Here is a 26,771-nt window from a genome sequence, read left to right as displayed (position 1 = left end):
TAATTTCCAGCCAAGGCAGTAACTTACACTCAATTCCACCGCTTCTATTTTAGCTAACATTCTATTATGTGGGAATCTTTCAAATGCCTTCCGGACGCCCATATAAACAACATCCGTAGGCATTCCACTGTCTACTGCTTTCCACGGAGAGGAGCATTCCATGAAGCTCACCAAATTTGACACCTAGGCAATTTCTGGTATGATTCAGCCCACTGCCTACGTAAATAGTCCATCCAAACCACCCATCATTTTGAACACCTCCATTATGTCTTCACATAGCCTTCTCTGCCTAAAGTAGGGTGACCCCAAACTTCCCAGTCCCTCCAGTTAACTGAATCCATTCTCTCTTCATCTTCAATCCACCCTGGTAGCATCCTGCATCCTTTATATGATGCCCCAGAATTTGGTGTAGTGCTCCACCTGTAATCTGACTAGCATGCAGTCCTTGTTGTGTTGAATAAATCAGGCTTTGATCTGGGCTAAACCTGGATATAAACTGGCCACTCAGGCTTTGCTTCATCCATCAAGATGTCAAAAGGAGAATCGTTTCATTTCTGCTTTTTGCCATTCAACATCTTGTAACACATTAAGGATCGAGAAGATGTCAATAGTAATTAATGCTCACAAATCAACGTGATGAAGTATTTTATTTCTGACAAATTCAATGTCAATTGATTTATTCAACACGTGTATTACTATTCGTCTGAAGCTAAAATGAATTCTTCTTTGGATTGATGCAAATATAATTAGTCAGATTTTTAAATGTATTTAATACCCAAAGGATCCTGAGTTTCAAATTGAACATGTAGTATTCTGATGAGTAAAGACCCAAATTTGTTCCTTTTTGCTCTTTCTCTCAGGCTCTATCAACCATGCAAATAAGGAACAAATATAGCGAGAAGTAATTCTGTTTTGCAGCAACATGTTTCTGGATAATATTTCCCTCAGCTGCAAAGTGCCTAATTCTATTTTCAATTGTTCCAAGCAGTGGTCCATATTCAATGGAGCCTTGCAAATCTGCCTTAAATTGAATTCAATTAAGTTGAGGGCTGTCAGCTCTAGGGAACAGAGACCCTTACATATTGCACACAATCAAAGCTCCATAAGGTTAGACTGGAAGATCTTAGAGACAAGGTAAATCATTCTCGACTCCATTTTAACACTGAGCCTTGTTCCCGAATGTGACTTCTTTGTCAAATCATTCACTACTGAACCGGAAGGCAAGAAAATCGTAAAACGTACAGGCAAAATCCGAGGACAGGCAAAATCGACGTTTCGGGCAAAAGCCCTTCATCAGGAATAAAGGCAGAGAGCCTGAAGCGTGGAGAGATAAGCTAGAGGAGGGTGGGGGTGGGGAGAGAGTAGCGTAGAGTACAATAGGTGAGTGGGGGAGGAGATGAAGGTGATAGGTCAGGGAAGAGAGGGTGGAGTGGATAGGTGGAAAAGGAGCTGGGCAGGTCGGACAAGTCCGGACAAGTCATGGGGACAGTGTTGAGCTGGAGGTTAGAAACTAGGATGAGGTGGGGGAAGGGGAAATGAGGAAGCTGTTGAAGTCCACATTGATGCCCTGGGGTTGAAGTGTTCCGAGGCGGAAGATGAGGCGTTCTTCTTCCATGCGTCTGGTGGTGAGGGAGCGGCGGTGGAGGAGGCCCAGCACCTCCATATCCTCGGCAGAGTGGGAGGGGGAGTTGAAATGTTCCCCCACCTCATCCTAGTTTCTAACCTCCAGCTCAACATTGTCCCCTTGTCTTGTCCGGACTTGTCCGACCTGCCCAGCTGCTTTCCCACCTATCCACTCCACCCTCTCCTCCCTGACCTATCACCTTCATCTCCTCCCCCACTGACCTATTGTACTCTATGCTACTCTCTCCCCACCCCCACCCTCCTCTAGCTTATCTCTCCACCCTTCAGGCTCTCTGCCTTTATTCCTGATGAAGGGCTTTTGCCCGAAACGTCGATTTTGCCTGTCCTCGGATTTTGCCTGTCCTCGGATGCTGCCTGAATTGCTGTGCTCTTCCAGCACCACTAATCCAGAATCTGGTTTCCAGCATCTGCAGTCATTGTTTTTACTCTGTTTGTACCAGTGCCACATATTAGTCTGAACTGTCTTGTACACCTCAAAATGGAATTCCAATACAACCAGTGTATTTATTTTAATGTATTACATCTTTTCTCCCCTTTGGTCAACAAGCCATTAAGCCCATCATTCATATCTCTCTAAAAGCTATCCAATTAGTCCCACTCTTCTGCTTTTGCACCATCATTGCCTGACATTTTTTCCTGTTACAAGTAAATGCCCTTTTGAAACTTACTATTGAACCTGTGTCCAACTGCATCCCAGACAATGCATTTCAAGTCACCACAATTCGGTGTGAAAAGTTCATTTTACACATCCCCTAGAACCTTGAGCTGTTGTGGCATACGTTGTAGATAGTGCACACTGTATAGCCAGGGTGCTGAGCAGTCTGAATGTTAGCGTGGCTGGGTGTAAGGATAGACCACTGCAGAATACTGGAATGTTAGCTGTGGTTCAGTGGCTGGCACTTGTAGTCCAGAAAGCTTTGGGGTTTTGACTCAACTCTAGAGCAGAGAAATCTTGGTTGATATTCCCAGCACAGTACTGAGGGAGTGCTGCACAGCCAGGGACAGGGCCCAATAACAGAGGCCTGAGGGGCATGGGGGCAGAGGGTGTTGGACTGTGCTGTGCTCCATTCGGGAGCTGGCAACGGGCCAGATGCTAAGCATGAGAGCGGCACCTGGGCCTCTGGTTTCTGTTGCCAGGGTTGGATGCTTTGAGCTATAGGGAGAGGCGGAATAGCCTGGGGCTGTTTTCCCTGGATTGTTGGAGGCTAAGGGAGTGACCTCATAGAGGTTTATAAAATCAAGAGGGATATGGACAGCGTAAATAAACAAGGTCTTTTCCCTGGGGTGGGGGAGTACAGATCTAAAGAGCATAGGTTTACGGTGAGGGGGAAAAGATTTTAAAAAGACCTAAGGGGCAAATATTTCATATAGAGCATGGTGCATGTATGGAATGAGCTGCCAGAGGAAATGGTGGAGGCTGGTGCAATTACAACATTTAAAAAGCTTGTGGATGGATTTATGAATAGGAAGGGTCAGAGTGATATGGGCCAAGTGCTGTCAAATGAGACTAGATTAGGATATCTGGTCAGCATGGACAAGTTGGATCAAAGAGTCTGTTTCCATGCTGTACAGCTCTATGAGCAGAAACTGAGGACTGCAGCTGTTAGAGATCAGAGTCGAGGGTTTGGTGCTAGAATAGCACAGCAGGTCAGGCAGCATCCGAGGAGCAGGAGAATTGGCATTTCGGGCATAAGGTCTTCATCAGGAATGAGGGTCTCACTCCTGATGAAGGGCTTATGCCCGAAACATCGACTCTCCTGCTCCTCGGATGCTGCCTGACCTGCTGTGTCTTTCAAGCACCACACTTGTGACTCTGTATATCTCCATGACTCTATGTCTCTGTCCCCTGCCTTGAGGGTGAGACATCAAGCTGGCCCTCACCTACTTTGCCAGGAAAATGTAAAAACAAAATCATTTGATGAAGAGCAGGGGAGTTTTCCGCATGTCCTGCTCAATACTTTTCCTTCAAATAAACATCATTATAAAAATCACTTGTCTTTTGTCACCTCATTGTTGTCTATGGGATCCTGCTATGCACAAAATGGCTGTGGAATCCTGTATTACAACAATAATGAAAATTCAAAATTATTTATAGGAATATTGGAAGTGGCGAAGGCCACTCAATCCCTCGAGTCTGTTTTGCCATTTTATGAGTTCATGGCTGATCTGTGCCATAACACCATTGGCCCACATCCTTTGCTTAATTATAATTCATCCAACTCAGATTTAAAAATAAAAAACTATGTCTAGCATCCACTGCATATCTACCACCCTTTACGTGTGGAAGTGTTTCCTAACATCTCTCCTGAATGGTCTGGCCCTAATTCTCAGACGATACCCCTAATCCTAGAATCCCAAACCAGTGGTGTTATGACATGGGGTAAACTCCTCTGCTAATTTAAACCCAACACAGAGAGAAGCTCACCTCATCCTATAAACTATTAAATTTCGAGAGGCAAAGAACGATGTCGGAGGTCACTGTTCAAAGTAAAAATTAACAATTTTATTCTTTAAGTCCAACAGAGAGTATTAAAACCAACAACTATTTACAACTTCTTTCACTTAAACCTATCTTTTACCTTCCACTCTACAATACTGGACTGATAAAAGCCCCGATTAAGATCTACAAAAGAAATTCAAATTTCAAAACCAGCCAGCTGTCGAATCTTCTCTTTGTATCTGCCTCTACAGATGTTCCTCTGTCGTCTTTTCTTCAGTATTCTGCTTCACAGGTCTTTCATATGAACAGGTAACTTTCAGAGAGCTATTCGGCTAGCAGTTGGTTTTCTTGGCAGTTCTCCCCCTAACTGTTCAAAATGTCTGGTTTTATACCCCAAAACATTGGATCATTTCACTGGTTTGATGTAATCAAAACACTAAATTCAAATTCGATTGGTTTTTGATATCTGGGGCATAATTTAAACTGATTGGCTAAACTTGAATTTGTTTTTGTTCCATGGCAATGCAACTCTAGTTATTTGTTTCGACCAAGTGATATATTTGGACATTATTCAGGACACTCTGTGCTTTCAGTCAATCCTTGCTACCGTACACTTCTACATCTTCAAAACACTGGAAGTAGTTTATCTTTATAAACTTTGTCTTTTCCATTTATTATGTTTAAAACTAACACTAATCCTATTGCAGATTGCACCTTAAACTTCTGAATTTGAGAGAACACTGGCCTAATTTGTATAGTATAAGCTCAAAACAAATGCTGAAGTTGAGGTATCATTCTTGGGTCTAGATTAGAGTGGTGCTGGAAAAGCAAAGCAGGTCAGGCAGCATCCGAGGAGCAGGAAAGTCGATGTTTTGGGCAAAAGCCATGCATCAGGAATATCATTCTTGGGTGGCATGTTGGCTCAGTGGTTAGCACTGCTGTCTCATAGCTCCAGCAACCCAGGTTCAATCCCACACTCAGGCGATTGTCTGTGTGAAGTTAGCACATTCTCCCCGTGTCTGCAAGGGTCCCCTCTGCGTGCTCTGGCTTTCTCCCACAATCCAAAATTGTGCAGGTTAAGTGGATTAGCCATGGGAAATGCAGGGATATGCTAGGAGGGTTTGGTCTGAGTGGGATGCTCTTTGAAGAGTTGGTGTGGACTTGAAGTGCTGAATGCGTCGAGAGTGTGGTGCTGGAAAAGCACAGCCGGTCAAGGAGCAGAAGAATCGCTGTTTCAATCATAAACTCTTCATCAAGAATCAGGCTGTGCTTTTCCAGCACCACACTCTTGACTCTGATCTCCAGCATCTGCAGTCCTCACTTTCTCGTCCTTGAAGTGCTGAATGGCCTGCTTACACACTGTAGGAATTCTACGAGTTCACCCGTTATGCACCAGGCCAAACTGCCTCAAAATATTTTAAGACGGTAGCCTAGACCCTTACATTTTCCTACTTCAAAGGCACGTGTGAATGGATGTTCCAGGTGTGATGCAACTGGTCAAACCACTCAGCTTTAAACAAAACAGAATTTATTTAAACACTACAGTTGAAACAAGAACAAAATAAAACAGAATTTAGAATGACTTGACTAATGGAAAACTCAACTGACCCAATACTGCAAATTAACTAAATAACTTTTCCAATTCAGTAATATCTCATAAGCACTCCCATTGGCAAAAAGGTAAATTGAAACACGGATTCTTACAGACAGGAGGGAATGACATCTAGAGAGATTTCAGGGAGAAAGTCAATCAAAAATCATTTGCTGAAGCTTGCAACCTTCCTGGACTCCAATATCTTGTGACTGCCACAGCTAAACCAAACTGGAAGAAAAAACCTGAACTGGGAGAACTGCCCACTCCCCTGCCATTATTAAACTGGGCTCTTCCTAGACCCCTCGGGACCTGTCTTTATGACCTCTCCTAAAAAAAAACACAAAGGACAAAATAACCTTGTTAAAGTTTCATCATTGTCACACATGTCAGATCATTGCAAACATCACTGGTTATAAAATGTATTTGAATGTCCTAAAGTCAGAAAAAACACGATATGAACATAAGTTTTTCATTTCTTTACTATAATAGTTTCACGAAGATGTATTTCACACTCAAAAGAGCCAGTTAGTAACTTAGACTCATAGAATCATGAATTCCAGTGTTCTATTGAGGGTCTTTGGAAGGACTATCCAGTTAGTTCCATTTCTTTGTCTCTTCTCTTAGTCAGGTAATCCCTTCTTCTCAAAATATTATCCAACACTGTTTTAAAAGCCTTGATTGAATTTGCTTCCATTATCCTTTTAGCCAATGTATTCCAGATGCCAACCGCTTGCTGAGTAGAACCATCCTAATTTTACCTAAGATTCAGTTGTTAAATTCTTTAGGTCATGTGTTCTTTTCCTACTTGATCCCCCTTCCAATGGAAACATTTGTAACTATTAACAAAGATCTGGCCACAAAAGTAGGCAGAGGTCAGCAGAAATATGGATCATTACAAAAGTGGAGAAAAAGTAGGCCCTTGAGGCTGCTCACTAGATCACAACTGATCTATCTCCATACCATTTTCCCGCAACACCATCATGTCCCCCAATAACTTTAACATCGGGAAATTTATCAATGCAGATTTTGAACATACTCAGTGACTGAGTCTCCATCGCCCCTTAAATAAAGAAATTCCTCTTTGCATCCAGTCCCATTATTCTGAGAGTGTGTCCCCTGGCTCTTGACATACTCCAACCAGGGAAACATTCTTGCTGCATCTGCCTTTTTGAGCCCTTTTGGAATGTTCTTTGTTTCAATGAGCTTCCAATTCTTTTAAACTTTGGACTCTCTCAGTCCAGTATTCCTCAATCTTCTCTCATAAATAATCCTACCATTTCATTTAGTCTGGTGAACCTTTGATGTGCTCCCTTTCAGACATATATTGCAAGTTCATAAGCTTAGAAGATATAGAAGTAGAATTAGGCCATTCAGCCCATCGAGTCTGTTCCGCCATTTGATCGTGGCTGAAAGGCACCTCACCCGCATTTTCCTGCCTTCTCTCCATATCCCTTCAACCCATTACCAATTAAAAATCTGCCTAATTCCTCCTTAAATTTATTCGCTGTCCCGCCATCCAAAAGCACTTTGGGGTAGTGAATTCCACAGATTCACAACCCTTTGGGAGAATTAGTTTCTCCTCAACTCTGTTTTAAATTTGCTACCCCTTATCCTAAGACTATGACCTCTCGTCCTAGAATGCCCACAAGAGGAAACATCTGCTCCATGTCCATTTTATCAATATTTTTATCTTGAATACCTCAATTTGATCTTCGCTCATTCTTCTAAATTCCATAGAGTGTAGACCTAAACTGTTCAACTGAATTTGTTCTCCCCCTGTTGAAGTTGACTTTATATTTGTGTCTCTCTTCAACATTTTTGAGTTTCTCCAATCAATAGTAAAACTGTCAGAAGTCCTGATGAAGGTGCAGCACTTTGTGTTTGCAAATAAACCTGTTGGTCTATAACCTGGTGTTGGTGCTGAAGGGCTTATGCCTGAAACGTTGATTTTCCTGCTCCTTGGATGCTACCTGATCTGCTGTGCTTTTCCAGCACCACACCCTCGACTCTGATCTCCAGCATCTGCGGTCCTCACTTTCTCCTGGTGTTGTGTGACTTCTGAGTTTATCAATCCCAGTCCAACACTGGCACCTCCACATAATGGTAAACTGGAACATAAGTCATGCAGAGGAAAGAGAAACCCAGAAAGAAACAATATGAGAATTAGCCATAGTCCACAAGAGACAATAGGAATCCCTTACTGTTAGAGGTCAGTGATTCTAAAGCTTAGGTTTGCTCGCTGAGCTGTAGGTTTGATATCCAGATGCTTCATTACCTGGCTAGGTAACATCATCAGTGGCGACCTCCAAGTGAAGCGAAGCTGTTGTCTCCTGCTTTCTATTTATATGTTTGTCCTGGATGGGGTTCCTGGGGTTTGTGGTGATATTATTTCCTGTTCGCTTTCTGAGGTGCTGATAGATGGTATCTAGATCTATATGTTTGTTTATGGCATTGTGGAGTGCCAGGCCTCTAGGAATTCTCTGGCATGTCTTTGCTTAGCCTGTCCCAGGATAGATCTGTTTTCCCAGTCGAAATGGTGGGTTTTTTTCATCCGTGTGTAGGGCTACGAGGGAGAGAGGGTCGTGTCTTTTTGTGGCTAGCTGGTGTTCGTGTATCCTGGTGGCTAACTTTCTTCCTGTTTGTCCTACGTAGTGTTTGTGGCAGTCCTTGCATGGAATTTTGTAGTTGACGTTGGTTTTGTCCCTGGGTTGTACTGGCTCTTTTAAGTTTGTTAGTTTTTGTTTGAGAGTGTTGGTGGGTTTGTGTGCTACTAGGATTCCGAGGGGTCTTAGTAGTCTGGCTGTCATTTCTGAAACTTCTTTGATGTATGGTAAGGTGGTTAGGGTTTTCGGCTGTGTTTGGTCTGCTTGTCGTGGTTTGTTCTTGAGGAATCTGCGCACTGTATTTTTTGAGTATCCGTTCTTCTTGAATACATTGTATAGGTGGTTCTCCTCTGTTTTTCGAAGTTCGCCTGTGCTGCAGTGTGTGGTGGCTCGTTGGAATAGTGTTCTGATACAGCTTCGTTTGTGCGTGTTGGGATGGTTGCTGGGGTAGTTGAGTATTTGGTCAGTGTTTGTCAGTTTTCTGTATACGCAGGTTTGTAGTTCTCCGTTGTCCTTTCTTTCGACTGTGACGTCCAGGAATGTGAGTTTGTTGTCGGTTCTTCCTCCTTTTTTCTCCTTTTTCTAAAGCTTAAATGGGACATGGGTCTGGTGGTGCATTGATTGGGTCCTTACCTCTGGATCAGAAGGTCCTGGTTCAATTCCCACCTCAGGGTGTGAAGGGCATGGAAGGAGCCTGTACCATATCTAAACAGATTGATTTGAATAGTTTAAGGAAAACTCCTCAATTGCCGTGCATGGAGGTAAGCTTTCATGTACACCATTAATGCCATTCTGAACCACTCTCTAATCAATTAGCTAACTGACTCCAGCAAAAAAAGAGCGATGGTACATTGTATTCAAAATTTAAATGGACTTAACTCTGGATTATTAAGTTTTTGTTATTGCTGACTGCAATTTTACCCGTAAAGTCATCTTTAAACCATCTTACAATTTACAATATATAGATTTAAGACAATTTTCAAATTATTTATTCTCATAATTAAAATAGAGGTTCTAACAGCAAATCCAGAATTATTTATCACCTCAGCGATATTAGAACCAATAACGTTCACAACCATAAAACCTGATCTTCAAATCAAGTCATTTTCACATCTTTTGGACAGGCTTATTTGGGTATGTAGATGTTTTCTATTTAAGTGATCATTTGAACTCTGAAGTCTTTTTGTTTATTCACCCATGAAACATTGGCATCGCTGGGTGAGCCAGGATTTAATGTTGGCCCATCAGTTGTACTTGAGAAGGTGGTGAGCAGCAACTTAGGAACAGGCAATAAATGCTGGCCAGCCAGAGGTGTCCATGTTCCCTGAGTAAATAAAAAAAATTTGCAAAAGATGCAGCATAATGTATCCCCAGAATAGAAACATGGTTCACGTTTTTAGTTACTCTAGTTTTTTTGGACTATTTTATGTGAATGTGATCCAACTGAAAAGTTTGGGTCACTATCACTCTGATAAGCTTTCAGAACACTATCTTTTTAATGTAAGTACAAAAATATTTTCTGTTGATTTTGATGTTCTTTGCAAGTTCCTTTTCATACTCCTTTGATGATCTTTCTTGTCACCCATTCTTGTTTTTGTATCTTTCTCATATGTGAGGATTGGTCCATTTTTGGTACACTAAAGTCCTGCCAATGTTGTTTCTGCCCTTTTTTGAATTTGCTTATCTGCACCATACTTAGTGAATACCGTTTCACCGACTGCAAATCTAAAATTAATGATATGGATGAGGAAAGTAAATGTAAAATCTCCAAGCCTGTAAAATGTAAAATCTGCAGATGACCCAAAGTTGGGTAGGAGGATGAACTATGAGGAGGATACAGGGATACTTCAATGTGATTGGGACAGGTCGAGTGAGTGAGCAAATGCAGTATCATGTGGATAAATATGAGGTTATCTACTTTGAGAGGAAAAACAAAAAGGTCAATTATTATCTGATTGGCTATAGATAGAGAGAGGGGAAGGTGCAATGGGAACAGGGTGTCTTGGTACATCAGTCACTCAAGGTAAACATGCAGATGTAGCAGATGGTCAAGAAGGCAAAAAGTACATTGAGGAGGAGAAAGTGAGGACTGCAGATGCGAGATATCAGAGTCAAAAAGTGTGGCATTGGAAAAGCACAGCTGGTCAGGCAGCATCTGAGGAGCAGGAGAGTCGATGTTTCGGGCATAGCCCTTCATCAGGAATGTGACCCTCATAGCAAGACGATTAAGTAAAGGAGCAAGGGTATCTTGCTTCAATTATACAGGACCTTGGGAGCATACTTGGAATATTGTGTGCAGTTTCAGTCTCCTTACTTGAGGAAGGATATTTTTGCTGTAGAGAGAGTGCACACAAAGAATTGTGAATCTATGGGATTCACTAACACAGAAAGCCGTCAAGACCAAAATAGTGTATGATTTCAAGAGGGAGTTGGATAAAGTACAAAGGATGAAATGGGATCAAAAGGGATCAAAGGGTGGGGGGAGACTATGGGAAAAAGCTTTTGAGTTGCATGTCCAGCCATGGTCATACTGAATGGTGGAGCAGGCTTGAAAGACTAAATGGACTCGTCTTGCTCCTACTTTCCATGTTTCTATTCTTGTTTCAAAGTTTCAATTATCTCCGGTTTTAAAGGATAAAGTAACAAAACTCTTACCTTCAGCAGTAAAACTACTGCACATGCTTAAACCTCCAAGCTGGCTGATGCAAAAATTACTGATTACAATAATGTAAAACAAAGAACTGTGGATGCTGTAAATCTAAAACAAAGACAGACATTGCTGGAGAAACTCAGCAGGTCTCGCAGCATCTATGACAACAGAAAGCAGAGTTAGCGTTTCAGATCCCGAAATGTTAACTTGGCTTTCTTTCCAAAAATATGCAACCAGATCCATTGAGTTTCTCCATCAACTTTGCTTTTTTTGTCACTTACTGCTGTGTTCTTCTGGATCTCAACCACCATAAAGTGTAGAGCTTTACTGCTTGCTTTTATCGCTCAGTGCTATGCTGTCTCATACCTATTTGGTTGTCAAACAGTCTATTTTGGCAAAGTTAAAAATCACACAACACAAGGTTATAGTCCAACAGGTTTAATTGGAAGCACACTAGCTTTCAGAGCGCCGCTCCTTCACCAGGTGGTTGTGGAGGACACAATTATAAGGCACAGAATTTATAGCAAAAATTTACAGTATGATGTAACTGAAATTATACATTGAAAAATACCTTGATTGTCTGTTGAGTCTTTCATCTATTCGAATACCATGATAGTTTCACTTCTTTCATATGTAAATCACAAAACCTTTTTTAGAAGTTGTATTCTCAGGTTAACTGTAACAATTGGTGTTAGCTAGACAATATGTTGAAGGTGTTAGCCCCTGTGTTCTCTGTCTATGCCATGATGTTTAGATTGATTCTAATCTAAAAAGTGAGATAACGGAGTTTTACATGAATTCATGCAGTTTTTGAGCAAAGTACAAAGTAACTCTGCAAGTACAAATTCACCCCACAAAATACATGTGTGCATGTGGGTGTTTGTGTCTGTCTGAGTGTGTGTCTGTCTGGGTTGGGGGTTGTGACATATTGTCTAGCTAACACCAAAGGTTTTTCTCATTCTCAAGGATGAGGTGATTTCTTTTGAATACTTCTAATTATTTTCTGACATTTTACCCATGAACAGAGTAACCAAATAAAAACTGAAAGAGCTGCAGATGCTGTAAATCAGAAACAAAAACAGAAATCACTGAAAAAGCTCAGCAGGTCTGACAGCATCTGCGGGAGAAATCAGAGTTAATGTCAAGTGACCCTTCGTGAGTTCTGAAACATTAACTCTGATTTCTTTCCACAGATGCTGCCAGACCTGTTGAGCTTTTCCAGCAATTTCTATTTTTGTAACAGATTTATGAAGTTTTCTTTGGCCGGTCCTGGTATTACCCCATTGGAGTCAGCTTTAGAAAAATATAACATCTTCTTTGTTGTATCACATTACATCCCTTTGAAATATTATGTTGAGCTTGTTCATGTAATTATCGCTGTTAGATAAATGTTCACGCACTGCTAAGCTGCTAACTTATCCTTACAGATTACTAAATCCAATTTGATATAGGTCTGTGCACAAAAGCAAGATATTGTTGATGCTGGAAATCTGAGATGGAAACATGAAGGCAGGAAATGCTCAGTGAATCCAAAAGCATTTTTTGGAGCGAGGACCAGAGTTAACACTATAAGTTGAAACCGATATGCAGAGTTTATTTTATTGGTATTCTTCTTTGGTGGGGGAAAAGGGCATATTGTTGCAAAAAATATCCTGGACACAGAAATTAACCTTGCTGATGTCTGTTTTTCCTAATCTGTATGAAAATTAAAACCCCCATCAAAACTAATTTGCTGTTGCTACAGTCTAGTGTAATTCTATGCTAACAGGGAGCTATGTACAACTCCTGCCTTATTCTTAAGTAATTTCTTACATCAGATTTATAATTAATCAGTATTGATTGATATTAAATTCATATAAGATTGAAACAGAAATGGTGTTCACTACGAGCAGGATGCTACCATCAATCGAAAAGAACACAAATGAATAATTTAGTATATGAATTTCATTGCCAGTGTGAAATTAGACCATTTATCCCATAGACTGGCAGATTCTATCACTCAGCATATCCCTTCAACTGTTTACAGCAGGCAAAGTACTAAACGTAACATGTTTGCAATGATCATGTTGGAGTGTCCAATATCAGATGGGATCCTGCGATTGGAAAAGTCTTGCTGAGTAATCCTAAATGAGTTTCTCAGTCAGAGTCACAGTGTGGCACACATATGTGCATTGCAAGTCTCATAAAACAATATATACGAGATCCTATTCTTCACAAACAATAAAAACACATGCACATACCACCTGTCAAAACTAAACAAAATAAGTGGTAGTAGTATCTGGTTTATTCCTCACAGCACCAATTTCCAGTCAGGATCTAACTTCCCAACTTACGTTTAAAGAAAGCTTTGTAATTTACTATTGGTTATCGTCAAACTGGTGCATACTCCAAGACAATGTCTACAAATTAGAGTCCACTTGCCAACCGGTCAGCACTCTGTTCTCATACATTATAAAACTCTGTTTCCCTTTTATATTCTCATTCTTGCAAATGTCCTGATGAAAAGATGAAACTTTCATTTCAAGATGAAATAACACAAAAGCATTTTTTTAAAATAATACCCAAGTCCTGTGCTGATTAACACTTACTCTCATGTTTGTTATTTTCTTCTAATCCCTCAAATATTTCATTTTTCTTTCCACTTGTGATGCATAAAACACAGCTCTCTTATTCAATGAGATCGTGGCTGATCTGACAATCCTCATCTCCACTTCCCCAACTTTTCTTCATAATCCTTGATTCCTTTACTGAGTAAAAATCTTAGGTGAGAATATCCTTAATGACATCCTTCTGTGGTAAAGATTTGGAGGTGCTGGTGTTGGACTGGGGTGTACAAAGTGAAAAATCACACAACACCATATTATAGTCCAACAGGTTACCTGATGAAAGAGCAGTGCTCTGAAAGCTAATGCTTCCAAATAAACCTATTGGACTATAATATGGTGTTGTGTGATTCTTAATTCTGTGATCAAGAATTCCAACCCTCAGAGAAAAAAATCCACTTTTTTCTGTCTTACGTTTGTGACCCCTTGCCCTTCAGTCCTAGACTCTTGCACAAATTGAAGCAACATCACAGCATTTATACTGTCAAACATCCAAAGAATCTTATATGTTTCAAAAAGATTGCCTCTCATCCTTCTAATCTCCAATGAGTACAGGTCAACTTACTCAGTCTCTCCTGATAAGAAAATTCCTCTATGCCCAGGATCAAACTTGAAAACTTTCACTTGATTAGTGTCAGAGAGTCATAGAGTCCTACATTACAGAGACAGGCCCTTTGACCTGAACTGGTCCATGCCAACCAAAATGTCCAACCACGCTAACCCCATTTCCCTGCATTTGGCTGAAATCCTGCTAAACCTTTCCTATCCATTGCTTCCTATGATATACATATTTCAATAGATAAGGGAATCAGAGCTGTTCTCAGTATTCTATGTGAGGTTTAACCAGAGCATTTTATAGTTTCAGCAAATCCTCTATAATTTTATGTTCCATTCTCTTTGCAATAAAGGCAAATATTTAATTTGCCTTTCCCATTCCTCACTGAACTTGGATGCCAGCCTTTGTGATTCATGTAGAAGGCCAAATCCTTCCGTGCTGCAGCTTTCTGCAGTCTTTCTCCATTTAAATAATAACTCCTTTATCCTTCCTGGCAAAGTGTATAACCTCATATCCCTCCACATTATATTCCATCTGCCAAATGGAAGCTATTCCAATGGTTCAGTTTCTTCCTGACCTAGAGCTGGTGCCAGTGTCCCTTGAGGAGAGCCTTTTTTATCACACATTACACCATCAGATACATGTTCACTTTTCTAATTTGCTTGTCCCTTTACTAATTTGTGCAAAACCTGGTTAGTGATCCTAATGATACAACTCTTGAGGTCCTGTTCTTAAACTGAACTCCTAGTTCCTGACTCTCACCAATAGGACCTGTAGCCAACTCAACACATTGGACTCACCTCCTCCCATCCAACATCCTTTTAAGCTAGTTTGATATGTTTAGCATCTTGACACCAAGATGGCAGCATAGCTGTAGGAGGCTTGACCCTGCTTTACCTGTTCCTTAAATTATTGAATCTTATTGAATCCTTCTTGCTTCAGATTTCTTCCTGCTAAATGGTGCCATGATCTGCATTCTGGTTGTCCTTCTTACAGCTTTTCTTATTAATATTGCAGATTGTAAATATATCATCCCTTTGGGACAGGACTAGTTTCTGCAATTCTACTTTCTCTATCTCACTTGCATTTCCAAATGTTCTGCACACTATTCCACTTCCATCCACTGAACCCAAATGGCACCAATTTGATTTCCTGCTCTGTACTAACATATGTCTAAACCCTTTCCTCCTTGGGCTCCATCAGTATACATGGGCTTATAATCTCGAATTCCATGTAATCCCTCGGTCCCTCATTAAATTTCTCCTGGTCTCCAAGAGCTTCCTAAAAAATAATTTATAATTACAACTTCAATCCCCTCTATAAAACATGTCTAAAATCCAACCTGTTTTATCCCCATTACACCAACATTACTCCCTACAATTGACAATCTCCTCTCCCCCCACTAGGTTGTCTCAATCTGCTAAAGGTGCAGTTGTTTTCAGTTCTTCATACGATAAAGTGTGAGATGTATCTTGTTAGAAATGATCACCCTTAACTAATCGTTAATGAATCCTTCCATAACTCACTTCTGACAACTCCACTTCCAGGTTATCATGTCCTCCTCAATCATTAAATTAAACAGCCATTGTTCAAAGAGCAATGTTTAACCTTCTTTATGTGATACAAATGAGCTCCACCAGGAAATCTGATTGTCAAATATTTGCAGGCAATTGCTGAACAGACAGGCGAATTACTGAGACTGAAAATTGTAAATGACTCAATCCACCTCACTGTGTGAAATTAACCAAATCTGTGAAGAGTAAAATGTGACAAATAGATGTACCAGAAAGTTGAGCAAGAGATTGTACATTTAACTGCTGAAAGCATTAGACCTAACTTTCAGTAGATTAACCTTTTGGCATCTGTCACTGCCAGTGAATAGTGTGTACTATCCATTAGGGTTCCTGCTAACAGATTACAAGTATAGAACCCCTGATTTTGTATCTACTCAAAGGAATGAATTGTAAATGACAGGCTGTGAGACCACTCAAAAATGGGGTAGGACACGATTTGCAGAATAATGGTAGAAGTGTGGGACTTCTTCCATGTGAACAGACCTAGGCAAGTTCTACCAGTTAGAGGAGAAAGTGAGGTCTGCAGATGCTGGAGATCAGAGCTGAAAATGTGTTGCTGGAATAGCGCAGCAGGTCAGGCAGCATCCAGGGAACAGGAGAATCGACGTTTCAGGCATAAGCCCTTCTTCAGGAATGAATTCCTGAAGAAGGGCTTATGCCCGAAACGTTGATTCTCCTGTTCCCTGGATGCTGCCTGACCTGTTGCGCTATTCCAGCAACACATTTTCAGCTACCAGTTAGAGGGGCAACCAGGTGACTGAGATTTAAAAAACTGAACTGGACAATGAATGGCCTTATTTGACCTTGAGTTGAGCTTGAAACCATCAACACTTATCATAGAATCCCTACAGCGCAGATAAAAGCTGCTTGACCCGTTGAGTCTGCACCAACCTTTCGAAAGCATCCCATCCTATCCCCGAAAACCTACATTTCTTATGGCCAATCCATCTAACCTACACATCTTTGAATTGTGGTGGGGAGGTGGGGGGAAGCCAGGGCCCCCAGATGAAACCCATGCAGACATGGGGAGAATGTGCATACTCCAGACTGTCATGCAAGGCTGGAGTCAAACTTGTGTCCCTGGCACTGTGAGGCAGCAGTGCTAACCACTGAGTCATCGTGCCACCCAAATCGTACAATTACACTCATGTAGCATTGTCAAAGTGTATCACACTGCTTAGCAGCTGCTGAAACCCTCATCCATAAGACCAGAAGGCCATAAGACATCGGAGCGGAAATAGACCATTCAGCCCATTCAGTCTGATCCACCATTTAATGAGATCACAGATGATTTGATAATTCTCAACTCCATTTTCTCCATAGACCTCTGAGGAGTAACCCACCCAGACCTATTCCTCTACATTTACTCTTGACTAATGTACCTAACACTATGGGCAATTTAGCATGACCAATTTATCTAAGCTGCATATCTTTGGATTGTGGGAGGAAACTGGAGCACCCAGAGAAAACCCACGCAGAGACGGGGTAATGTACAAACTCCACACAGACAGTCACCCAAGGTGGGGATCGAACCCAGGTTTCTGGCGCTATGAGGCAGCAGTGCTAACTAATGAGCCACTGTGCCACCCCACTTTCTTACTCAAGTCACTTTTTTCAAGTCCTTCATCTTAGACCGCAGACACAATTTGAGAATTTTTTCAGTCAGATGGCCTGAAGACAGCTTTTCAGTTCTGACAGTCAGGAGATTTCCACAAAACTAAACTCTCACAGTCGAGAGATTTTTACAAACTGAATTGCCTTTCTAAACCGCCTTCTGGCCACTGACCATCCATTTCTCTGAAAATAATAAAGCTCATCATTCTTAACATCCGGCAATTCTTTTTTCATTTATTCAGGGATGTGGGTGTCACTGGCCGAGCCATTTATCGCTTATCCTGAATTACCCAGAGCGCAATTAAGAATGAGCCATATAGTTGTCGGTCTAGAGTCACAAGTAAACCCATCAGATAGAGACAGATTTCCTTCTCGAAAGCCCTGAGTAAACCAGATGAGATTTTATGATAATCAACAGTGGTACATGGCCACTATTAGAGCTTGCTTTTGTTCTGGACTCGTACTCAATTCAAATTTCACTGTCTGCCATGGTATGATTCACACACAAGTGCCTGGAATATTCATCAGGATTTCTGGATTACTCATCTACTCTGCCACTTCCTTCCCTGAAAATAACTTTCAGATATTTGATGACTGAATTTAACATAAATCATGAAATCCCTGCAATGTGGAAGCAGGCCATTCGGTTCATTGAGTCAAAACTGACCATCCAAAAAAGCAACCCATCCAACCCTGCATTTCCCATGGCTATCCCTGCCAGCCCCCCCAGCTTGCACATCCTTGGGCAATTAAATGGCCAATCTCCCAATGTGCACAACTTTGGACGGTGGGATAAAACTGAAGCACCCAGAGGAAACCCACACAGACACAGAGAGAAAGTACAACCTCCACACAGACAGTCAGCCAAGGGTAGAATCAAACCCAGGTCCCCAGTGCTGTGCGGCAGCAGTGCTAACCACTGAGCCACTATGCCACTCCGAAGGAGGAATTGAATTGTTGAAATGATAAGCAGCGAACATAAGGGGCAGTGGTGGGTTCTAACATGCTTTGTTGGAACTGACATCTTTAACTTACTGTTCTAAATTAATTTCTGACCTTTCTAAAAAATAAGCAAGCACATTACCTTCACAGAACTGAAACCAAATCCTTTCACCTCTATTTTAAAATTAAAAATTCTTAAGTGAACATTGTATCTTATAAACTCTTATTGCACAATTCTTCAACCATCCAACCACCCCCTCCTCCACCAATGTCAATGACAATACATAGCAAACACCTGTAAGTATAATGGGAAGAAAAACATTAAACAAGAGCCCATCATTTTTCACTAACAGATGCAAGCAGTCAATCATTATTCTCAGAAAACATCTGAGCCCATATTATCCAAGGAATCAAATATAGTTTTCTCTGCCTTTACCTTACACGAATCAATTTGATGGTGTGCATTATTAATGCATATACATTCACCAAGAATCCATTCAAAGCTGAAACTATAGAGGAATGGCTTTCTTTCCTGAGCAATCATATTCAGTTTTTCACTGCAAAATATGCAAGGAGATGACCTGATACAAAAGACACTGAAAGGGAAATTGGAAGTTAGAGAATTGGATTGTGAGCATTTCCAAACTGATGAATATTTTACTGCTTGAGAAAAGAAAGCAGAAACTGTAGTCAAAACCCAGAAACAGCACCTTTGGCGTAAGACCCCTTAAAAAAAAACATGGATCTCAGCAAATAGCATGCTTCAAATTACATGAGATTACCAGTATATAAACCTCTTTGAAGTTAGTGTTTCCACTTGAATAATAAACTGATTAATACATACAAATATATACTTCAAAGAATTAAACAGTCTGTTTAGATATTTTACTCCAAAAGAAAAGCCATAATTTTTCCATTTATGTTTTGCAACAAGCCTTCAGAATGCTGAATGCTCACAGTTCTACATCAGGCATTTTTGGCAAATGAAATAGGTTGACCAAAAAGCCATCAAAACTGATGCACTTTATTTAATCCAAATTCCTTGAGGTAATGCAAGGCATTTTTTTAAAAGTTGTAAAATGACTGAAGAGAACACAGAGAAGATTTGCAAGGGTTATAACAAAAAGACTGGGGTTAGCAGAAAGAATAAAATGCTGGGTTTTGACTCCCTTCTTTTGAAAGAAGATGGATGGTCTAATCAAACCACATGTAATAGTGAAAGGTTTAGAACCATAGAATCCCTGCAGTGTGGAAGCAGGTCACTCAGCCCTTTAAGTGCACACTGACTCTCTGAAGAGCATCCCACTCAGAATCACCCCCTAATGCTGCATTTCCGATGGCTAATCCACCTAGAAGCACCCTCTAGTGCTGTATTTCCCATAGCTAATCCACCCAGCCTGCACCTCCTTCCACCTATCGCATTTACAACGCCGCTCCCCCAAGCCCCTCCTCCCTACCTTTTATCTTAGCCTGCTGGACACACTTTCCTCATTCCTGAAGAAGGGCTCATGCCCGAAACGTCGATTCTCCTGCTCCTTGGATGCTGCCTGACCTGCTGCGCTTTTCCAACAACACATTTTCGGCTCTGATCTTCAGCATCTGCAGTCCTCACTTTCTCCTCCAATAGGGAATGATCAGGATTGAAGAGGAAGCAAGACAAGCACTTGGTAGAGAAGGAAATAGAGGTTTAGATGAGAAGCAATGGGAAGAGACTCAAGTACAGCATAAACACGGACAGTGACTGGGCCACATACCTCTGAATTTATGCCACGTATCCGAGAAATTCCTAAAAGATAACTTGGATTAATTTGGTCAGGGTCTACGTCTGGAAGTGATGCAGTCTCTCATTGGGTGTAAAGGAATCAAGGGCTTCTTTAGGAACAGTAAAACTCAGGGTTGTCTATATGAGTTAAAATTTCAGGTCAAGTGACTGTGTTCTGAGGAAAGGTCACTGGATCCAAAACGTTAACTCTGATTTCTCTCCACAGATGCTGCCAGACCTGCTGAGCTTTTCCAGTAACCTCTGATTTTATTTCTGATTTTATTTCTGATTTACAGCATCCACAGTTCTTTCGGTTTTTTTGCTTAACTCAGTGATATGTTCAGGGCTGGTTAGTAGAAGCAGGATTTTGATGAATTGGTTTTGTCAGTGGGAATTGGGATTACATTGGTTTTGGGGTAGACAGGTGGAATTACATCAGTTGTTTGGCATTGGAAGTGGATTAGATCAAGTCAGTTGGGGTTGGCAGAGGGATTGGATTAAATCAACTATAGTGGCATTTGGATGGGATCAGTTTGAGTGGGTTTGACACTGAAAACATTTGATAGCTGAACAGAAGTAGTTCATTCAGCCCATCTAGTCTGCTCATCATTCAATGGCATCATAGCTAATCTGAATAACCTTACTTTCTTGTTTTATCCTCTGAACCCTTGATTCCCTGAATGATTAGAAATCTATCATTCTCAGCCTTGAATACACTGTATGATCCATCCTCAACAGCCCTCCATGGTAAAGATTTTCAACAGCTTCTCAGAGTAGAAATTCCTCCTCATATCTGTCTTAAATGGGCAACCCCTTATTCTGAGAGTATGACCTCTAGTTCTAGATTCTCCCACAAGAGAAAACAATATCTTCACATCAGAGGCCATGAGTCCAAAAGAAATTGAGGCAGAGGTAGGCCACTCAGCCCATTGAATCTTCACTATCATTCAATGGAATCTAATACAGGGCAATCTCAATTATCCAAATGACACAGATGGAGAATATTTTGGTTGGATAATCGAATGTTCAGAATACACAGGTTACCCAAGCATCGGGACTTTGAGATCTTGTTCAGATAACCCGAAATTCGAAAAGTCGATGATCGCATAACCGAGGTTGTACCGTAATCTGAAAATTTGATAATCCTCGACTCCACTATCCTGCCTTTTCTGCATAATCTCTGATTCCTCTGTTGATCCAACAGCCTTGAGTATGCTTAATGACCCTGCCTCAATAGCCTTATCCAGTAAAGAATTTCATAAATTCACTTTCATCTGAGGGAAGAAATTACTTCTTCTCTCTGCATTAAATGGGCAACCCCTTCTTTTGAGGTTTTTTTTGGTCCTAGACTCTCTCAAAAGGGAAAATAACCTTCTTTGACATTTACCCTGTCAAGTCCCTGAAGAATCTTGTAGGTTTCTGCAATGTCTACTCTCAGTCCCTTCATCTCGAATGAGTACAGGCCCAATCTACTCAACATCTCCTCATATGACAGTCTCTCAAAATCCAGAATTAACCAAGTGAACTGCCTCTAATGCGAGTCCACCTTTCTTTAGATAAGGTATCCAAAATTGTCCACAGAAATCCAGCTGCGGTCTAACTAATGCAAGTCCCCTCTCTTTGTATACTCCATTCCCTTTGAAATAAAGGCCAACATTCCAGTTGTCCTTTCTATAACTGACTGGACTGGCATTTTGTGAGGGTGAATTTGACAGGAAGCTGGCTGTCGGATTGGATTAATTTTATGACTGTTGACAGTTAACGTTAAATCAGGATCATCGTGAGCAGTAAGTTTGGACATAGCTTCTGATATGATAATATTATGACAATGAATGCAAACTATTCTTAATTTATCATTGATTATTTTTGATCCAATTCTTTTATGCAACTGAGCTCCACATTACGTGAAAGAAGACAACTCAATATCATTTCTGTTCTCTCCAAGATAACGTTTTCTGATTTTATCACACTTAACTTACAGCATTGGCAGTGTTACACCTTAGAAATAGATGGCTTTATCTTTGCAATAGATAAAAGGATCATTTTTCATCCTTGATAATGCAGGTTCAGGTGCTTTTTAGACATATATGTGTATTGCATGCAGTTCTAGTCACCACATTATAGGAAGAATGGGGAAGCTTTGGAAAGGTTCAGAGGAGATTTACTAAGATGTTGCCTGGTATGGAGGGAAAGTCTTATGAGGAAAGGTTGAGGACTTGAGGCTGTTTTTGTTAGAGAGAAGAAAGTTGAGAGGTGACTTAATTGAGACATCTAAGATAACCAGAGGATTAGATCGGATGGACAGTGAGAGCCTTTTTCCGAGGATGGCGATGGCTAGCATGAGGGGGCATAGCTTCAAATTGAGGGGTTATAGATCTAGGACAGATGTCAGAGGTAGTTTCTTTAATCAGAGAGTAGTAGGGGCATGGAACACACTGCCAACTTTAAGGGCATTTAAATGGTCATTGGATAGGCAAATGAATGACAATGGAATAGTGCAGGCTAGATGGGCTTCGGATTGGTTTCACAGGTCGGCACAACATTGAGGGCCAAAGGGCCTGTACTGTGCTGTAATATTCTATGTTTACCTTCTAAAGTTTTGAACAGCCCAGTGTTTTCTCTAGTATTTCAGATGATGGGGATGTTTGCTCAAACCTGTACACTCCATTGATCCATTGCATGTCTTCAGCTTGGGTGGAGAGAGGAGGGGCAACAGAATTTTTTTTAAATGTGTCAGATAAACAAAAGAAGACCAACTCTCACCCACTTCTGACTGATGAATGACCAATGGCCCATTCGTCAACAATGTTTCCCATATGGCAGATTATACTGATAAAAGCTTTTAACAATGATATAACCTGCAAGGAACGACAGCAATTATATTTTATTGGTTTTTACACTTCTTTACCTTTCAGATACCCTGTTCAGGAGTCTTGGACTGGGGGCAGTTGTTGGTCTTGGAGTTGCTGCACTCTTGTTAATCCTCGTCATCACCGATGTCAGCTGCTTCTTCACAAAACAGTGTGGATTGCTGATGTGCATCACCACAAGGATTTGTGGGAAAAAGAATGGGTCAAGCACCAAAACCAAGGATGCCGAAGAAGGCAAAGCAGCTTATCTGTAAGTATGAGATAAAACAGTTCATGTGATTAGCCTCGTAAGCAATCATTCACCACCGAGGGCCTTCAAGTCATACAGCCATACAGATATACAGCGCAGAAGCTGACCCTTCAGTCCAATTCATCCATGCTGACCAGATATTCTAAATTAATCTAGTTCTATTTGCCAGCACTTGGTCCATATCCCTCTAAACCCTCCCGATTCATATACCCATCCTAATGCCTTTTAAATGTTGTAATTGTACCAGCCTCCACCACTTCCTCTGGCAACTCATTCTATACATGCATTGCCCTCTGCATGAAAAAGTTGCCCCTTAGCTCCCTTTTAAATCTTTCCCCTCTCACCCTGAACCTATGCCCTCTAGTTCTGGACACCATCACTCCAGGAAACAATCTTGTCTAGTTACTCTATCCATGCCCTTCATGATTTTATATACCTTTCTAAGGTCACCCCTCAGCCTCCGATGCTCCAGGGAAAACAGGCCCAGACTATTCAGCCTCTCCCTATAGCTCAAATCCTTCAATTCTGGCAACATTGTTGTAGCTCTTTTCTGAACCCTTTCACGTATCACAATTTTGCCATCAGTGCTCCAATAATGTCAAGCTTAATATCTCAATCTCACTTCGAGAGACAGACACATGATTGAGCTTCTTAGTCTCATCAGCATCTCTCCCACTTAAAGGGAATCTTATTATCAGAGTTCCTGTTAATCAGAAATTCATAACATGATAGAAGACAGAGCCTTACCAGCACAAACCCTGGTGTCTTTGCTCCTAAATCTTGCATTTGCAATGCATAAAGCAAAGGTAAAATGGAGGTATAAAGTTGGCTGTCTTGCACTTCCCTTGAAATTTCCGGATGCTGTCTCAAAAGATATAATCAGTCTGATTCCTCCCAAAGCAATTGCTTTTCTCATTCCAATTCTGACTGGTAACGATGCATGAACTGCTAAAAAGTATATACAAAGGGGAAGAAAGGGCACTTGTGGTGCAGGTCATGTCCCAGTGTCTGGGCTGGAAGTTCTGAGGTCAAGTTCCATCAGCCTTGGAAGTGTGCCATAATGGGTTGATTAAAAATAATAAAAAGGCAAAGGTGAAATACTCCAATTAAATTTATACAAGAAAAGAAAAACAAAAAAATTGTGGATGATGTAAATCAGAAACAAAAACAGATATAGCTGAAAAAACCCAGCAGATCTAGCCCCATCTCTGGAGAGGAAACAGAATTAACATTTCAGAATCAGTGGCCGTTCTCCAGAATAGAATTAACCTATCTTTTTAGTTCTTCTCTAATTATTAACACCTCCTGACTAGAAGTTTTTCCATCTACCTCACCTAAGACTAAATGACAAAGGAGCAGAATTAGGCCATTCAGCCCATCGAGTCTCCTCCACCATTCAATCATGGCTGATAAGTTTCTCAATCAGGAGAAAGTGAGGACTGCAGATGCTGGAGATCAGAGACAAGAGTGTTGTGCTGGGAAAGCACAGCAGGTCAGGCAGCATCCGAGAAGCAGGAGAATCAACGTTTTGGGCATAAGCCCTTCATCATAAAAATTTCTCACCCCCATTTTCTTGCTTTCTCCCCGTAACCCTTGATTCCCTTGATAATCAAGATCCTATCTATCGCCATCTTAAGTATATTCAATGATCTGGCTTCCAGTCTTATGAGTCACCTGTTTGCTATTGAGTGGAGATCTGATACTGTTGGTGAGATGAATGTTAGCTCAGTTGGTAGGACAGCTGGTTTGCAATGCAGAATGATGCCAACACTATAGAATCAATTTCTGCACCAGCTGAGAATACCATGAAGGACTGTCCTTTACAGCCTCACACCTCATGCCTCATACCTCACACCACACATCTCAACTGAGGCATGATAACCTTCAGGTTGTACTACCACCAGCTATCTCTCTATTTTTCTTTTGCTTTATGCCTTGCAAATGCAAGGTGTAGGAAAAAAACACCAGGGTTTGTGCTGGTAAGGCTCTATGTTCCATCATGTTATGGGTTTCTGATTAGCAGGATCTCTGATAATAAGACTCCCTCGAAGTGGAAGAATTGAGGCTAGGAAGCTTGATCATGAGTCTGTCTAATGGGACAGCAATGTTTCTGGTCCTTTGGGGTTATGGTGACTTCACTGTTACCCAGTAGACAACATCATTTAGATCTCAAATAACAAAAGTACAGAATTTCATGTAGCTTTTTTTAATGCTGCCAAGAATATCAAATTTCCAATTATGATAATGCAGATTAAAATACATGAATAAATTTGGTTACTTAAGCGTTTGACTTCTTTCTTACAATTTTAAAACTGTTAAATCAAATCTTTATTAAACACTGGTTTAGATGCACTGGTCAAATGATGAAGAGCATGCTAATGAAGTGTTTCAAATTAGTTATAAATGAGGCTTCTGTAACTAAAACCACAGCTACCTGTTAAAAGTGAATAAATGTGTAAACACATTTTCAGCTTCGCAGATTAGACACTGAATGCCTGATCATTTTTTTTGATAAGTGCAGTTCTCGGTATACAGCTAAGTTACAAACTTTCATTTTCAAATTTCCATTGCAGTAATAATGAGGTGCAAGGATAGTATCTACTTTTAATTGTTACGATACTTAAAGACCATAAGAAATAGGAACAGGAGTAGGCTATTTGGCTCCTTGAGCTTACTCCGCCATTTATTCGGATAGTGGCTGATGCGACATTTCGCATGTCTACTTTCCTGCCTTTTCTCCATAACCCTTGATTCCCCCACTGATCAGGAATCTATCTATCTCAGCCTTAGGTATACATAAGGATTCTGCTCCCACAGCTCTCTGTGGTCATGAGTTCCGTAGAAGAATTATCTCCTCATCCTAGTCTTAAACCAGTGCTCCTTTATTCTGAGACAATACCTTTTTTTCCTAAACTTCCCCATCAGAAGAAACATCAAGCCAATTAAGAATTTCTATAATGATTGACACATAATAGTCAGCATTTGTTGGGAAAATTTCAGCGTTTGCATGGGCTTTTGTTAACAATCTGGAAATAGAGACATGGAGGAGAGACACTGAGAGTTGTGAATCACCACAAATTGAGCTCACCCTCGATGTTCCCATGAATGTCAGGCAGTTGCTCGATTTGTGCAAAATAAATTAATTAAACTCACTGTGGAGAGATTAAACTGGCAGGGCACTGTTATCATGTTCCTTAGTTGGTTATTTATCGGTTTGAGCTAAAGGCGCATGAGTCCAAATCTCTACCCATCGATACTCGGAATTTAAGCTCAATTTAGCAAATGAAGTTCCAGAGCTTCAGGCAGATGACACCAAGCTGGGTGGGAGGGTGAGCTATGAGGAGGATGCATAAATGTTTCAGGGTGATGTAGACAAGCTGAGTGGGTGGACAATTGCAGATCATTTCAGGGAACATCTCTAGGACACACGCATGAAACAATCCCACCGCTCTGTGGGCTGAACACTTTAATTCCCCCTCCCACTCCACAAAGGACATGTAGGTCCTGGGCCTCCTCCATCTCCAAACCCTAACCACCCGATGCCAGAAGGAAGAATACCTCATCTTCTGCTGTGGGACCCTCCAACCACACAGGATCAATGTGGATTTCATCAGTTTCCTCAGTTGTCCCCCCAAAACCTTCCAACTCGGCACCACTCTCTTGAATGGT

General features: G+C 41.0%; 1 protein-coding gene across 2 annotated transcripts in view; it reads left to right on the top strand.

Annotated features, from left to right (window-relative positions):
* ncam2a (neural cell adhesion molecule 2a) overlaps positions 1-26,771 on the top strand; it is a 1,585,154-nt gene that overhangs the window by 1,517,569 nt on the left and 40,814 nt on the right. For both annotated transcript variants that reach the window (XM_043701406.2, XM_087992469.1), the window contains one exon: positions 22,898-23,102. In XM_043701406.2, coding sequence (XP_043557341.2) covers positions 22,898-23,102 — 205 coding nt within the window. The remainder of the gene's footprint in view (positions 1-22,897; positions 23,103-26,771) is intronic.

The sequence above is a fragment of the Chiloscyllium plagiosum genome, unplaced genomic scaffold, assembly GCF_037043375.1.
Source record: "Chiloscyllium plagiosum isolate Xiang-an unplaced genomic scaffold, Cpla_swu_hap1 HiC_scaffold_12, whole genome shotgun sequence".
NCBI classification, from domain to species: Eukaryota; Metazoa; Chordata; class Chondrichthyes; order Orectolobiformes; family Hemiscylliidae; genus Chiloscyllium; species Chiloscyllium plagiosum.
The sequence above is the reverse complement of the archived record's forward strand: the minus strand, read 5'-3'. Positions and strand labels throughout refer to the sequence as shown.